General features: G+C 38.7%; 2 protein-coding genes across 2 annotated transcripts; both read left to right on the top strand.

The window, feature by feature from the left end:
* The first annotated feature begins 1076 nt into the window (after window positions 1-1076).
* ecm1a (extracellular matrix protein 1a) lies at window positions 1077-2720 on the top strand. The gene is made up of 4 exons (XM_080046066.1): window positions 1077-1172; window positions 1276-1526; window positions 2243-2448; window positions 2585-2720. Exons 1-3 carry the CDS (start codon window positions 1100-1102, stop codon window positions 2444-2446), a joined length of 528 nt encoding a protein of 175 aa, XP_079902192.1. The 5' UTR covers window positions 1077-1099; the 3' UTR covers window positions 2447-2448; window positions 2585-2720.
* Window positions 2721-3863: 1143 nt separating this feature from the next.
* LOC307264206 (phosphatidylinositol 4-phosphate 5-kinase type-1 alpha-like) lies at window positions 3864-15146 on the top strand. Its single transcript, XM_080045514.1, has 16 exons — window positions 3864-3999; window positions 4382-4524; window positions 5879-5913; window positions 6133-6219; window positions 6330-6460; window positions 6581-6698; window positions 6986-7138; window positions 7657-7956; window positions 8069-8277; window positions 8366-8449; window positions 9471-9519; window positions 9612-9696; window positions 10163-10330; window positions 10491-10707; window positions 11293-11359; window positions 11448-15146. Exons 2-16 carry the CDS (start codon window positions 4476-4478, stop codon window positions 11451-11453), a joined length of 1758 nt encoding a protein of 585 aa, XP_079901640.1. The 5' UTR covers window positions 3864-3999; window positions 4382-4475; the 3' UTR covers window positions 11454-15146.
* The last annotated feature ends 362 nt before the right edge of the window (window positions 15147-15508 follow it).

Genomic DNA, 15508 nt, shown 5'->3' with positions numbered 1-15508 from the left:
CAAGGCCCCAGCCAATATGGTACACACTCTTCCGACTACGCCATAGAGCACCCCCGAGACTGGTTAGTTTTATGGTGAAGCACTACATCATATTTCCTGAGCTATATGCAGATATATATCAGATGAATGTAGTGGAATAACAGGTAGAATATTTTTCAATTAAATGTAGTAAAGAAGAAATATAATGTAGACTTAAATGAAAACATTTAAGGAAAGTAACTCTAAATTGTACTTAAGCACTTTCCGCTGCTGCAGTTTTCAAATTAAAATCGAGGTGAACCACTTCACACTTTTATTTCCCCTTTTTCAGTCATCTTGTAGGGGAAAACAAACACATAGTATTACTAAAATTTGTCAATAAAACAAATATACTTTCTGTGATTTGCCTTTAATAATCCAATCTATATGGTGATAAAAACCAATGTGGAATACATTTTGGTATTGTTGTAGTAGTTGTATTTAACAAGTTAAAGATCAATGCTTGTACATGTCTAAATATTTCAAGATGGTTATTTGTGTTGTATTGTGTAGTAAAATAATGAAAAGGTGGTTGGCTGCCTTTGGGTTTGATGTTGGTTGGTGTCGACATAATCTTGTTTTTTTCCTTTTAAACAGACACTGCTCTTTTCAGTTTTAGGGTCCTGTTATCTCTCTTTGCTTGCTCCACATAATGGCTGACCCGGCCAAATTAAAATAGAGTGGAGCCATTTTAAATGTTATTCTTTTTCACACCTGAGGCTTGATTTGCAATTCAAAATGTCTGCTGTGAAAAAGGATCTATTAGAACATGTTTCATCAACTAATTGAAAGCTTTGTTTGTCCTTTAAATGCAGACTTTTGAGATCAAGAAGTCCCTGTAGAAATTGTTTTTCGCATGCTGAGTACGTCAGTATGTGTCACTGAAACAGCTCCTTAAATCATGCATCTCCCCAAAACAAACCACACCACCACCTCCCTTTCACCTCTTCCAGCCCCATTTCCGAGCATTTCACTCCCACAGACTCACTCCCCTAGCACATATAAGTTGCCGATACAGTCCCAACATCTTCAATCAACTTGCTGGAGAGAAACCTGCCTTTTCAAAAACAAGCATTCAGCCATGATTTCCATTGGAGGCCTCAAAGGGTTTTGGATAGTTGCACTGCTGACTCTCGGTAGTGCAAACCTGGGAGGTAATTTCTTCTAGATTTCTTTGCGCATTCACACTGACTGAATGTACTCCTGACATTGCTGTGCTGTTAACTTTTGTGTCGCTATATTTTTTATTTTCCACAGAAACCGAAATGAACGCTCTGAATGAGCCTGACATCCCCTTCCCGCCTGCCTGTCCCACGCCTGATAACGTCGGTGCTGTTTGCAGCCTTGGTCTGGGTCGGCCAAGGTACCCAGACAGCTTCTTCCAGGGCTCCGGTGCCAGTCACTTCCGCCGCCGTGGACAGGCCATCAACCGTCTGGAGTACTGGTACAGTTTGTGCTGCAGTGGCCAAGTAGCACAGGATCAGATCCTCTGCTGCACCCAGCAAGCTGTGAGTATCTGCTTGTTGTTAGGGTTAGGGTTAGGGTTTGTGATTGTGATATGGTAACACTCTATTGCACTGTTAACATTTACAGTATATATAGTAATGTAAAGTTCCTATTCAAAGTAAGGAAGCCTTGCTGTTCTAGATACATACATCCATATTTGAGTTAAAGTATGATAGTATGCTTCTATACATTTTAATTATAGATATTATCATATATCATGTTTTTAAATTTAAGCATTTCAACCACTTATAAAACAACTGCTAGTAAAGATATTGTGTGCATAAAGCACAGACAAACACAGTTTAAAATAATTTTGAGGGGTATTTTTTGTCATTTCATTGTTCTGCAGGGCCCTCCTATGTAAAATATTTAAACCTATCATCTTCCTCATGCACATGTTTTTTTCATGATTGACTTTTTCAAAACACAAATAATAAAAGTACTTCCTGTAACCACTAACATTTTGGAAGATTCACAAAGCTCAGATTCATTGTAAATATTCAAGGAACTTCTTTGGCAAATATACAAATTTGAACAGAAATGTATAGTCAAATGTATCTGTGTAAATGACAAGGGTAATTTATGTCGTGATTTAACAGCAACAGTTAGAATAGGAGGATAGACAAGTGGTGTCTCCAAAAGATATTTGACTGAGGGAACCGAAGGATGGTGAGAATGTGAGGATGAACTCTTATCTTTACGTGTGTTTTTCTGACAGTGGAAACAAGCGCTGTCCCAGTTCTGTGTGGAAGAATTTGGCACCATGACTCTTGCATACGAGTGCTGTCAAGACAAAGGAGACGCACGCTGGACCTGCTTCAACAGCGAGCTGCCAAACCCAAACTACAGCCCAATACCAGGCTACTCTGCACCCCAAGTCCCAGAGGAGCCAGGATTCCCCTTCAACCCACATTTTTGCTAGAGGTGAAAACAATAACTTTTAACTGTAAAGTATGAAACCAAACAGTGAGGTAGAAGTATATGTGATCAAATGAATATAAATTGTGTATATTTTGGGAGTTCTATGTGGTGAGAAAAACGTGTGTTTTGTGTCCTTTAGATCTTTGTCGCAGAAGCCCAGATGAGGATGATGGATGCTGGTGGTGCGTACAGATGAAATCAGCTGTCAGCTAATCATTTGACCAGCTTTGTATTTGTTTTAACTGCCAAGGTCCACTGTTATAACTGAGTGAATATCACAGTTTCTGACATGTACTAATCATTTTAAGATAAATAAAGGAAGAAATAAAGACATCACACTTGCTTTTTGTGATTGAACAAGCTACCTATAGTGGACTGGACATAACATAGGAATATCAGGTTGGGATCTGTCAAACAAATTGAAGACTTTATAATACAAATTCACATGTGCAATAAGACAGCTGTCCACCAGAGGTCACTGCTGACTTTAGTGGGTGTGAAAAATTGCGATCATTGATCAGTAAGAAAAGTTTTAATTTGCTGCCTGAAGAGCAATTTGTTGAATAAGTTACAATTAAACTTTAAAAAAATCTTGACACTGTTTGAATTGGGTATTTTATATTGTACGTGTTACTATTGTAAGTGACCCACAACAAATTAAATGATAAGAACATTTCCTGTGTGGCTTCAAAATAAAAGTGAAACATTCTCAATCCAAAATCACACTTCTTATAGACAAAGTATTTTGAAAAATGGGAAAGGTAGCCTACTGTCACTGTACTGCATCTAAGAACATATGTTCTCAAAGTGCATTTTGTATTCCTACACTACATGCATTTACCTTTTACTCCATTGCATTGATTCAAGATACATAGTTTTGTAAATGTTTAGGATTGTAAAATGCATGACCTAGGATGAACTGGCAAAACAAGATGCTTTATTCTAGATTAAACTAGCCAAAGCAAATTAGGGAAGGTAAAAAAAAAGTTAAAAAAAAGAAGATGAAGCTGTTTACACATTAATGCATTATAAGTAATACTAAGATAAAATCATCCATGATAATATAACAATAATGAGAGACATTTTCTCCTGCATAGTATTTTTGACTTTTGACACTTTAATTCCATTTGGCTGCCCACACTTTTGTACGTTTAAAATAACTACAATTTTAAATTGCAGGACTTGTGATACAATAGTTTGCATTACTTTTACATAACAAAATAACCCAAAAACTGAAAATATTGACACACTGATACTTTCTCTTTAATGTGGGTTTGCATTTAGGACTGCTGAACACAATCTAGTTCTTGGGAATAATTTTTTGGCAGTATTGTTTTGAAGAAACAGTTTTTGTGACATTGTGCTTTATTGTGAAAGAATTCTCCACCGGAGGTCCTGTCCTCGTTTTGCCCCTGATGGACAAGAACAGAAAACTGCCGCTTCCGCACTGCTTCCTTGTTTATTAGTTTTAGGGGAAAACAGTGGCTTTAGAAGAGTAAAGGTGTATTTTTACTTTATCTGGAAACGGCGAGAAAACGTCCACAAGAGTTTCGAGTGAGTTGACTGTTTGTTTGTGTCGGTGTTCGTTAGTTATCACCGAGACTCGCTTGGTTAAAGTTAGAAAAATTTAAAGTTAGCAGCTAGCTGTCTAGCCTTTAGTTTCGTTAAATTTCGCAATCCAGACACCTCAGTAGCCATCTAAACCTGGTTGCGTTTATTATTATTTACTATCTATGGTTGCAACATACAGTTGTGTTATCATTAATTTTCAATTTTCTAAAGTTAAATTTTTTCACAGAGGGACAGAATATGCGGTTTATTTCCTCCACCAGCAAAGAAAGTCAACGTGGCTGGTGTCAATATTTGAAGCATGAAGTCATCTTTAGTTTTTCCCCCCTCCTGTATATGACCTACATTTGTCCATACATATCCCCAGAGACTACAAGTAAAAAGCTGACAAAGTTTGACGTCCAGGAGTGGTTGAGGATACGCTTTTTTCAAGTAATCCAGTCCAGCGGTATCTGGTCTGAATGGCCACAGCTGCAGAGGAGCCTCCAGGGCTGCAGGGCCCCTCCGGCAGTAAGTGTATAGTATTATTATTATGCATCACATTTGCCTTAAAGGGCTTAATAATCAGATGTGTTATTGTTTGACATGAGGACCAATGAGTTCCTCACTGAGACGGAGATTGATAAAGGTTTATGGATCCTGTGGACAAACATGTCTCAGCAAAACTAGCAGCTTATCAGAGAGTGTGTTACGTTGGTCACTTAAATGTCACAATCCAAACGGTCATCCTCCCAATTCAATAAGCAACAATGTGAACGTGGTCCATGTAATCTTAAAATGGCTCTCGATGTTGTATCAACTGTTTTTAATACACTCAGTTTATTACTAAAGCACTAAAACAATATCCTTATGAAGGTTACTGTTATCATTATTTTTTTAAATAAACTCAAAGGTCAATTTGAGGCTTTCGTTTGTTGAAATTGTATTTAGAGATTATATAGTATTTAGTCAGCTCTTGTTTGAATTAAATTGAGTGGACACAAAGTTAATTTAAAATTGCTGTTATTTTGAGCAAAGTGTAAACATGTCAATTTAGCTGCTGCAGATGTCTTTAAATAAAAAAAACTCAAAGTGGAAAATTAGTTTTTTGACTACTATTAAGTTCTAGGATTTACAATAAATGGTCAAAATGGATGCTGCCAAGGCCAAAGTATCCTGACTTATTAGTCCTTGGTGTGGGTCAAGCTCTATACAGATTCTGGATCCTACAATTCCCATAATGCAACGTATCTTCTTTTATGTTAGTCCTTTCTAGCTTGGTAAAATACCCACAACTTTCAAGGTCCAGAGACACAGTGTTTGTATGGCATCATCAGGACTATTCTCTTAGACTCATCCAGAGTTTTCACAGGCTGCAGAACTCAACTGACCTTTGAAAAGTAACAATGTGCACAATATGAAAACTGCTGACAGTCATCACACAGCATTAAGTCATTTCACTTTCTAGAGTGTGTTCCTCGAAAGACAGAAGTTAACTACTTGGGTCTAATGTTGACTTTGGATTCCCAGTAACATAGCTTTCTATTAAAGAGATCAGGCAGATCACTGTCTGGCCCTGTATGAACTTGCTTTAACAGTAATAGCAAATGTATACTTATTCCTCCCATTGCAACCAAAGACCTGCAGAGTCAGTTCTGGAGGAGAATGTCTTCTTTCACAGGTAATGAATGAGGTGCGTCTGCATGCTTGTTACAAAGCTCAGCTGCACACTTTGTTTTAGGGAATGGTAGAAGCCGTTACAGGCTGTGTTGTTTGATATGAATGCATCCAGTGGTAGAATTGAATTTGCTTTTAAAGGTAATTTATTTTCCTCCTTGTGTATATCTTGTATAACATGTATTCTTCCCCCTTTTTCTTATTCCAGATACACCCGGACTTCGAAAAAATGCTTCGTCTGAGGTAAGAAATATGTGATTTGTCAAGAGGAGATATATATTCTAGCTCTGTGTCAGCTAGGCTCATTGTGTTCTTCTTAGAGAGTTTTGAAATGATATTTAGCTGACACATCCCGTTATTCCTTCCTCTTTTAAACATGAAGATATGACATGTTGCTGCAGACGTTGCAACGAGTTCCTTTCCTCCTTGTCATTTTCCCATTCACCATGTTTGTTCTGACAGGGCCCGAGCCTGACCATGACTCAGAACATGAAGAAAACAATCGGCCATCGTGGTATCGACCCCACTGGGGAGACGACGTACAAGAAGGTGGGATATCAGCCTCCACTGAAATGCCTTTACATTTACTTAGAGCGTCAAACATACAAACAGAAAATGCATTTGCAATTTGATACATGTCAGTTTTCTCTGTCTTCCAGACGACATCATCGGCCCTGAAAGGTGCTATCCAGCTGGGCATCACGCACACGGTTGGCAGCTTGAGCCAGAAACCTGAGAGAGACGTGCTGCTGCAGGACTTTGAGGTGGTGGAAAGCATCTTCTTTCCCAGGTGAGTCCTATAAATTATGAAGAAAGGATGCATTTTAATGAAGATCAAATGTATGCTTTGATTTCCCATATCAGGATGTGTGGTGTGTGATCCTCAGTCTCTTCTGTCTCTTACTGGCAGCGAGGGCAGTAACCTCACACCAGCCCATCACTATGGAGACTTCAGGTTCAAGACGTACGCCCCAATGGCCTTTCGCTACTTCAGGGAGATGTTCGGCATCCGGCCTGATGACTACATGGTATTTATTGTTTGCTCAGCATCTGTAATACTCAGGAAATGTTCAAGAAGTTCATAGAACAGTACAACTCTGAAGAAAAGGGGAAATGGCTGTGAACTGTGAGAAGAAAGTGGCGATTGAGGAAGTGGAGTAAAAGAGTTAAACTAGCGAAATGTTGAATGCTGGAGCTTCTGACGATGCATATGCCCAGTCTACTGTTTATTGATTTACCTGTTAATTTGTAAAATCTGTGTCATCTTGCATCATGTCTAAAGTTACATAACCCCTTTGGTGTCCTCCGGTCACAGTATTCCCTGTGTAACGAGTCCCTAATCGAGCTGTCAAACTCCGGCGCCAGCGGATCTATCTTCTACCTCTCTAGCGACGATGAGTACATCATTAAGACGGTGCAACACAAAGAGGCCGAATTTCTGCAGAAACTGCTTCCAGGATACTTCATGGTAAGATCTGACGAGGGGGGGCTTTAGGTATTTGAAAAATCAATATGCATGTTACTATCCCCCACAGTAAATCTATCAACCGACTCCTTTACATTATCCTTTTATCCTTTAGTCCTGGATACCACTAGTGCTGTTACTGAAAAGATTAATCAATCAAGTTATTGGTTGATTGTTAGAAAAATTTACCTGCAATTACTTTGAAAACTGGTGAATAGTTTCAGTAATTTTTCAAGCAAAAGTGTTAAACATGTTGTGCTTTTCTTTGACAAAGAAAAACCTGAATAGACTGCTTTTAGACTGTTGGTTGGACAAATCTAGCCATTTGAATACGTCACATTTGGGTTCTGGGATATTAAAATGGGCATTTTTTTAACTATTTTCCTACATGTTGTAGATCAAATCTTTGTTACTTGTATTGCATTTACATCAGTTAACCACTCATTTCACCTTCTGGCAGTTATAGTTTTGTTATATATAATCTTACAATATCTTACTTTCCTCCCTCTGCACTCCTTCAGAACCTGAACCAGAACAAGCGGACCTTATTACCAAAGTTTTACGGACTCTACTGTGTCCAGGCAGCGGGTAAGAACATCCGTATTGTAGCCATGAACAATCTGCTGCCGAGCACTGTGCGCATGCACCTCAAGTACGATCTGAAGGGCTCCACCTACAAGCGCCGGGCCTCAGCTAAAGAGAGAGCCAAGGCTGTGCCCACGTACAAGGACCTGGATTTCATTGAGGACACGCAAGAGGGGCTTTTATTGGAGGGGGACAAGTACAATGCTGTTAACAAGACCCTCCAGAGAGACTGTCTGGTAACTCCTACTAGTAAAAAAATATATATCTGCATTGTTCTAATGTATTGTTCTTCCATATTCATTTATATTCACTGTTCTTACAGTACTTGTTTCTTTCTTTTTCATGCAGCTTTTGCAAAGTTTTAAGATTATGGATTACAGCCTTCTGGTGGGAATCCACAATGTAGATCTGGCTTGTGGAGAGCAGGCCAGTAAAGATGATGTGGCGGGAGCTGCGGACCAAAGGAGGCCCCAAGGCCAAAAGTCCCTGTACAGCACGGCTATAGAGGCCATCCAGGCCGAGCCAGGGAGCATGGGACCACTGGATACAGAGGAAGAGTGAGTGACTGGAAAGATGGCACGTTTGAATATCTGCGTTTTTAAAGAAATGACAGAGCATTAAATAATAGTTTGTTTTATTTTACAGAACCGGAGGAATCCCAGCCCGAAACACAAAGGGCGAGAGACTGCTGGTTTACATTGGTATCATTGACATTTTACAGTCCTATAGGTAATTTTTTTGTATAACTGCATATAAACCTTTTGTTCAATCCGTCTGTTTGTGTTCAGGCGCAGTACTGAGTGAGTGTCGGTCAGTCAGTTTTCGGCAGCACTCAGAGCCAGCAAAGAATTGCTGAAGTTACAAGTTTTAAAAAGGGAGAAAGTAGGAAAATAGTAGAGAAAATTATTTGGGTCACATTTGCGCACATATAGCCGTTATGCATAGCCTGGTCCAACCAGACCATCGTACTTCATTTCATTTGTACAGAAGGTCTGGAATCGCTCAATTGACAAACGTTAAATCACTTGAAGGCAGGTGTCTGTTGAAGTTTAAAACTATTGGATCTGCCCAGTGCCAATCTGGATTTGCCAACCAATCGCATAACGTTTGGTTGTGATGTATGTCATGCGCCGGCTTCTGAGCCATTCCCTCTGTTCGCTGATTGTACCGGCAAAATCTAAACCTAAGAATATACCGCAGGCCCATACTGACTACTGAAGGGAAAAGAAAATTGAGCGGAAGTACGTAGGCGGGCAGTGCCAGGCTACGTTTTGCAGCCTGTGTAAACAGAAAGTAGACAGACAGGGCTGATAAAAAGTAGGAGCATATCTGTGGTTTCGGGCGTGAGAAAAATGCAGCTGAAACACTTCCTGTAAGACAAGTTTAAAGGAAAAATATGTCAAGGAATTGCCTGTAAATAGCAAGTTGTTAGACCGACACATATACCGGTATATGACAGAAAAAAGTGCCTCTCTAATGGAGCTTTAAGAAACTGAGTAGCAATCAGGATTCTGCTTGAGAACTATTCAAGTCCAATACTTGATCATTAAATTAACGATACTTGCAAGCTGCAACACAGTACGAGGAGGTGGCGGGGGGCGGAAATCGTGTTGGCATGGGAGTATAGTGAGAAGTTTGCTGTACAACCACATATATATGATTGGATGTTATTAGTCCCCCTACTATGAATGTCTTTTGTTTGACCGTGTAACATCTATAAGACATTTACGCTCTATGTGTTGTATTTCAGATTAGCAAAGAGGATTGAACACTCGTGGAAAGCTCTGGTTCACGATGGGGTAAGGTGCCTCTAACAGCCTTACCACCAGTTATTTGTGTTTTTATATCAAAAGAGATATATGTAACCCTTGCAATCATTCCTTTTCTTCAGGATACAGTGTCGGTGCACAGGCCGAGTTTCTACGCCGATCGATTTCAGAAGTTCATGTGCAATGTAGTCTTCAAGAAGATCTCATGTAAGTATATACTACGTGTATGTGTGCGTGCGTGAGCAGGATTACGAAAGGCTATGTTTCCATGAACCCTGTGCCATGGCACAGTCAATTTTGCCCTGCCCGACACGTCTGCGGCAAGCCAAACATACTTTTAGTATTTCCGTGGCCAGAATTGATCACTAGGATATAACCATGGATGAGCATATTTGTTGCTTTCATACCTTTTTAAACACAGGGCTCTGTCCATCATGACGCATTGACAGTTTGAGAAGCTTTCATCAGAGGAACTGTTGTTGTTGCTTTTGTCTTGACGTTTCCTACTGAGAGTAGATTTGTGCTTTTTTAATGTGTGTGTGTGTGTGTGTGTGTGTAAAACATGTGTAGTTCACAATTGTATGTGAGGACAATTGTATGTGGGGACATGTAAGCCCATCATGTCTGCCTCGCTTTATCGCATCTTAATGAACACTTTCCCTCCTGTATCCAGCAAAGACCTCCCCGTCTAAGAAGCGGCGTGCAGTGCCACACGGTCCTTTGAAGAAGACAGCTGCCTCGGGCCATTCTCTACTGACCCCAACAAGCAGCAACAACCAGCACCCTTTACTCCAACATCAAGTCAGCTCTGACACCAGAGAAGACCCAGAGGGAGAGAATGGTGAGAACTGGAAATAGGAATTCAGGTTTCAGCTAGAGTGCTGTGAAAAACTCTTGTTTACTGATACTTGCAGAGATTCAGTGTTCCGACGTGTACCAGCATGTCAGGCGCTTTCTCTCACAACACCGGATTAACAGTTCTTCCTCCCTGTCCCACCCAGTCATGCAGTTAGGTCGTCCTGACCTCCTCCCAAAGATCCTACCGCTCAGTGACGCTGTTGGCAACACTACTGAAACTGCCTTCTCCTCCTCCTCGGGAAACCCTGACTCTGTTCCCACAAGTCAGCCCCCGCCCCCCGCCGAGGAGAGCAGCAGGTCAGTGGGAGTGGACCTAAACAGCTCACCAAGCAAAGACCAGGAGCACAACACCCCCAAGAGGTAAGAAAGAAAAGCACACAGACATTTTAAACATTTTGGAGTCATTCAACAACCTATCAAATGTAACTGAATATTTTTAGGGCGTTCGTTGACTCTTTGACTGTTGGTTGGAAGAAAGATGAGTTGTTTCGCTCTGAGAGATTATAATGGCCACTTTTCACCATTTGTTGAAATAGTAGATATGAAATTATGAATTCATTAATTAAGAAAATGACAAGCAGGTTTGTCGACAGATTATCATTAGTGTCAGCTCTAAAGACAATCTGTTATGGCGAGTGAGGCATTAGGCTGTGTTCAAATAAGACCTCTTCTACTTCTATATACCATATATTATAAAACTACAATGTAATTACTTCACTGTCAGACATGTTATGGGAATTAGACAGATTGAATTGGAGGTGGAAGGCTGCCTGAGAGAATCATTGAAGAGCAAAAAATGTCCCTCAACTAGCACTTCAGGAAAGTCAGCATGTGCTGAGGAAGTGCGATATCGTTGAGAAGTCCATCTAGTGGCAAACTAAAGAATAATTCGGAAAGATCTGTATGACGGTTCTTTTCACTCACACAGCTCCTTTGTTCTCACAGAGCCGAGTATGGAACTGATGAAGGGATCTCACTCAGTGACATCGTTCTTCACTCAAGCACATGCTCTGTAAGTTGACATCATTTCTCAGATGTCTCAGGATTTTATGTGGCAATAAGTGTTTTTATTAACCAGTTGAATTGCTCTTGGATTACAGGTGTAAATCTGGGAAGGAGAAAGTGACTCAAATGAACTGAAACAAACTTGGAGGATGTAATGAGCACGGATCAAATGTTACAGCCCTCCCTTGGTGTGATTTGAGGTACCAGAATTGAGAAAGTTATACAGTGTATCAGTGAGCCCAAGTGGCGTGTCAAATGTTTTTGTAGTTGTTGTTTTTGCACTTTGATTTACTAATCTCAATGTGGTATGATCATGTAAGTGGGTGGTTGGGTTCTGACACTAGTAATCGTGGGTTAATGATGAGGTCATCGAACACTATTATTCACCACAAAGGAATGCCTTCCATGCACAACCAAAGATTGTTCTTGGCACTGATGGGTTCAACACAGACAGCCTTCCGTGTACAGTGAAACACGAAGACTTTGCCTAATTTAAGAACGAAAGTCTTCATTTAAACATAGTTTTTGAAAATTCATTCTCTTTTTTTTTTGAATAGCTTACCTTGAATCCAAATTATGCTGGAAATAGAGGTGATCATCAGCTTGTGGTTTCTATTTAACCAGCTGTTTTTAAATGGACTGTGAATACTAAATGGAACCTCTCCTGTTCAGGTCAAAGGGTTACTTTTTAATTAGTTTAATTTTATTTAAGCCTATTTTTTTAAATGCATGTGTAAAATGTGTGATCTGATATCAGTTTCATGTTTGGAGTGTGAACTGGTTTATGTCCCAATGTGATACTCCAATATGGCTTTGGACAAAGCTTCATAGCAAATGGTGATTTGGGGCAAGACTAGTAAATTATTCAGCTTAGTTTGGAGTGAACCTTTTTTTTTTGTGACTTAGACCCTGTTTCCATCTGGCATTAATATGTGGTTTTTAGGATCCGATCGCGCTAACTACAGGTGGAAACACGCCCAATTATCCACATTCGGAGGTGGTTTGAGACCACTTATCCACATACCCATTAACAGTGGAAACGCGTATGCGCATCTCATACACATTAGGCCCCGCCCACTCAACTGCGGCGAGTGACTGGGCGGAAACGCGTACTCATTCACGCGACAATTCACGTCATAAAAGCGCACCGTTGCAGGTAAACAGACAACAGAAAACAGAAAACATTGAAGATGGAGTGTATGCGGAAATGATGTACGAGCTGATTTCCATACAGCGCGGGGAATTTGAATCCGGATCGCAAACGCGCATAGAAGACGCATTGTTAAGGCCAGGTGTGAACAAGCATATCACATTTACATATAACGATCGGATTCCTCAGAACCACATATTAATGCCAGGTGGAAACAGGGTGAGAGAGAGCTTGAGATCCTACTGAGCTATGTCGCCAAGGCAAGTGGTGCCAGACCAAACAGTTTGTGTTTCAATGCTTTTTGGATCAGTATGTACAAAATAATTCACTTCACCAACAATCAGTTGTGAGGGGAAAATAAAGTCTTCACTCTTGGGATGGGATTTCTCAATGAACAAAAACACAGCGTTCCCATAAAAGTGGTATTTACCAAAGAGCACAGCATAACATTATTACAAACATGGTACAATCACTTTGTTTTTTATTATAATTTATGATAATGGAAATTGTAATATTGTAAGTATTTGCAGTATAAGCAGTTATCCCATTGTGTCTTTTAAGCAGAGCTTTTAAAAAAAGCAGGGCTTGGCCAAGTCTTAGAATTACTTGTAACAAATTAAATCTACTTTTGCATAGTATTCCTATTGATTCAGTGTAGCCTTACCGTATGTACATATTCTAACACTGTAGGTAGGAATATTTTCATAACTTTTGATATGACACTATAATAAATAACAACAGTTTATTTGTATTATTATTAGCTACTATGTATACTAATAGCATCCAGTTGCATAACTACAGCACCTGCCGTTCCAATGCAACTTGCACCGCCAACAGACAAAATGGTAACAGCAGTAGCGTACAAGACATGAAGGTTTAGTGTTTATTTTTACATCAACAGCTTTGACAGTTACCACCTTCGAGTCAATGAGTTTGAGTGGTTGTTTTGTTTGTTTGTTTTTGGATGCAGTTAGTGTAGTATGTGTGTTCCCTGTTTTATATTTAACATTTTCAACACACAAAAACAGATTTGTACATATATTGTAGAAGAGAGTAGCAAGGCTTTAATGTTATTGTCTGTCCTTCTGGTTATTTCATTACTATCAGATTGTATTGTACTAAGAACACAAACCAGAGTTGTATGCACAGGCTATTTGATTTTGCTGCTGAGTATTTGAACTATACAATTAGGTGGCTCTGCATTTTCTGGAGGTATTTTTTATTTACTTTTCCATGGTTTGCAGGGATCTGCTGCTAAAAGTATAAAACAAGCATTTATAAACAACATAATATAGATTTCTCAAACTTAAGTAATTGATACATGTCCACTCTAGGCAACTTATGTCAACTACATTAAAGCCAATATATTTTCCAACTAATGTTTTGGTATTTGAATGTTGCATTTTTTTCAGCGTATTGGTTCCGCTTTAATATGTTGTGGTTATATTGACTATTATGTTAATAAAACTTTAGTTGCTGCAAATTACTCCACTGAGCTTAGCATTTCACCTCATCTCTTACTAATTTGCTATTGTTTATTTATTGGTGTGGCATGCATGTGACTGGCTTCTTTAAACCCAGGGTTACACAGGGGAACGGGCAGTGAGGCTGATAACCTAAAGAGGGAATTTTGAGACAGGCCTTCCTCAACTATGGTCTAATTTCTATTTTTTCACTAAAAAGAAAATGTGTCAACTCCAACTTGTAGAGGTACTTTTGGTTCTCAATTCAAGTTTCACTCAAAATTGGTTTGCAATGTTTTAACTTTATATTATGGTTGGGTTACCTTAACATTGACACATTTTACTCAATTGTTTGATATATAAAAATGCAGAAATGTATTGGAATAATTTTTCACGACAGCATAAAATAAATCAGTAATTCAAAAAGATGCCTCAACTATGCAACAAAATCCTTGGTTTACTACTTTGTTTATTCCTGAATTAATTAATTGTGCAATACATTAAATTAATTGCCAATTTTCCAATTGAGATAAGTTGAACAAGCTTCCTTTGGGCATTTTTATACAGGTTATTTAATTTTTTTGGCTGTGTATATAAATTGTGAAAATATTGAGAAGTTCCCATATTGAAAGTGAATCTCTGCCTTATTGTGAAAACTTCAAAGCAGTTACACACGCAACCTATGAACCAAACATGTAAATAGTCATAATGTATTATAGTATTTATTACTGTATGCTTTGCTCTGATTTCCAGTATGTTTATTAATAGTGATTATGGATTGAAAATATGCATCTCTCTAGCACAACAAACATGTTCTCCCTGATGATTTTCATTATTACCATAGCAACTTTTAAATCATCCTGAATTGTTTAGGCTGTATACTTAAATTTTGTTCACTGGCTTTTGAATAATGTACAATACATGTTTTCATATCTGTAATCAAAAATCACTACAATGGACTTTTCATTGAATATATATGTATGTTTCTCTCTCTCTCTGTTGCTTTTTTGGGGATATCATGTTTTTGTACACTTGTGCCCAAACTTATTAAAGAAAATCAAAATGTTGCCTTTCTTTTATGTGTTGCATTATACTGATCCACTTTAAATGTTTCAAATAGTGTTATGCCTCGTCATCACTGCTGTACATACTGTTATGTCAACTGTTTATTATGAGGTAGATTCTCCTTTTTTATTTATTGGTGTATTAAACTCTTGCAATATTGGGGATTGATAATAAACATGGCTTGTGTATGGAAATGTTTGTTATTTAAATGTTTTGCCTCGATAAGATGAAGAGCCTTTCTTTTGTTTAAATAAGTGGATTTGTCAAAAAAAGAATAATAACATTTCATTGAAAAGGGATTTTATACATATTCTCCGATCCTTGTCTGTATTTCCACATAAATACAATTATATTGAATTCTATTTTAGTCTGTGCTGTCTCCATGACAACTAAACAAACAAAAGTCAATAGCATCTGCTTAGGAAGAGTACGTTTGTTCGTAACATATTTTAACAAGGTGTTAAACATAAAGACCTAT

The sequence above is a fragment of the Ammodytes marinus genome (genome assembly GCF_949987685.1).
Source record: "Ammodytes marinus genome assembly, chromosome: 17".
Lineage (NCBI taxonomy): Eukaryota > Metazoa > Chordata > Actinopteri > Uranoscopiformes > Ammodytidae > Ammodytes > Ammodytes marinus.
The sequence above is the reverse complement of the archived record's forward strand: the minus strand, read 5'-3'. Positions and strand labels throughout refer to the sequence as shown.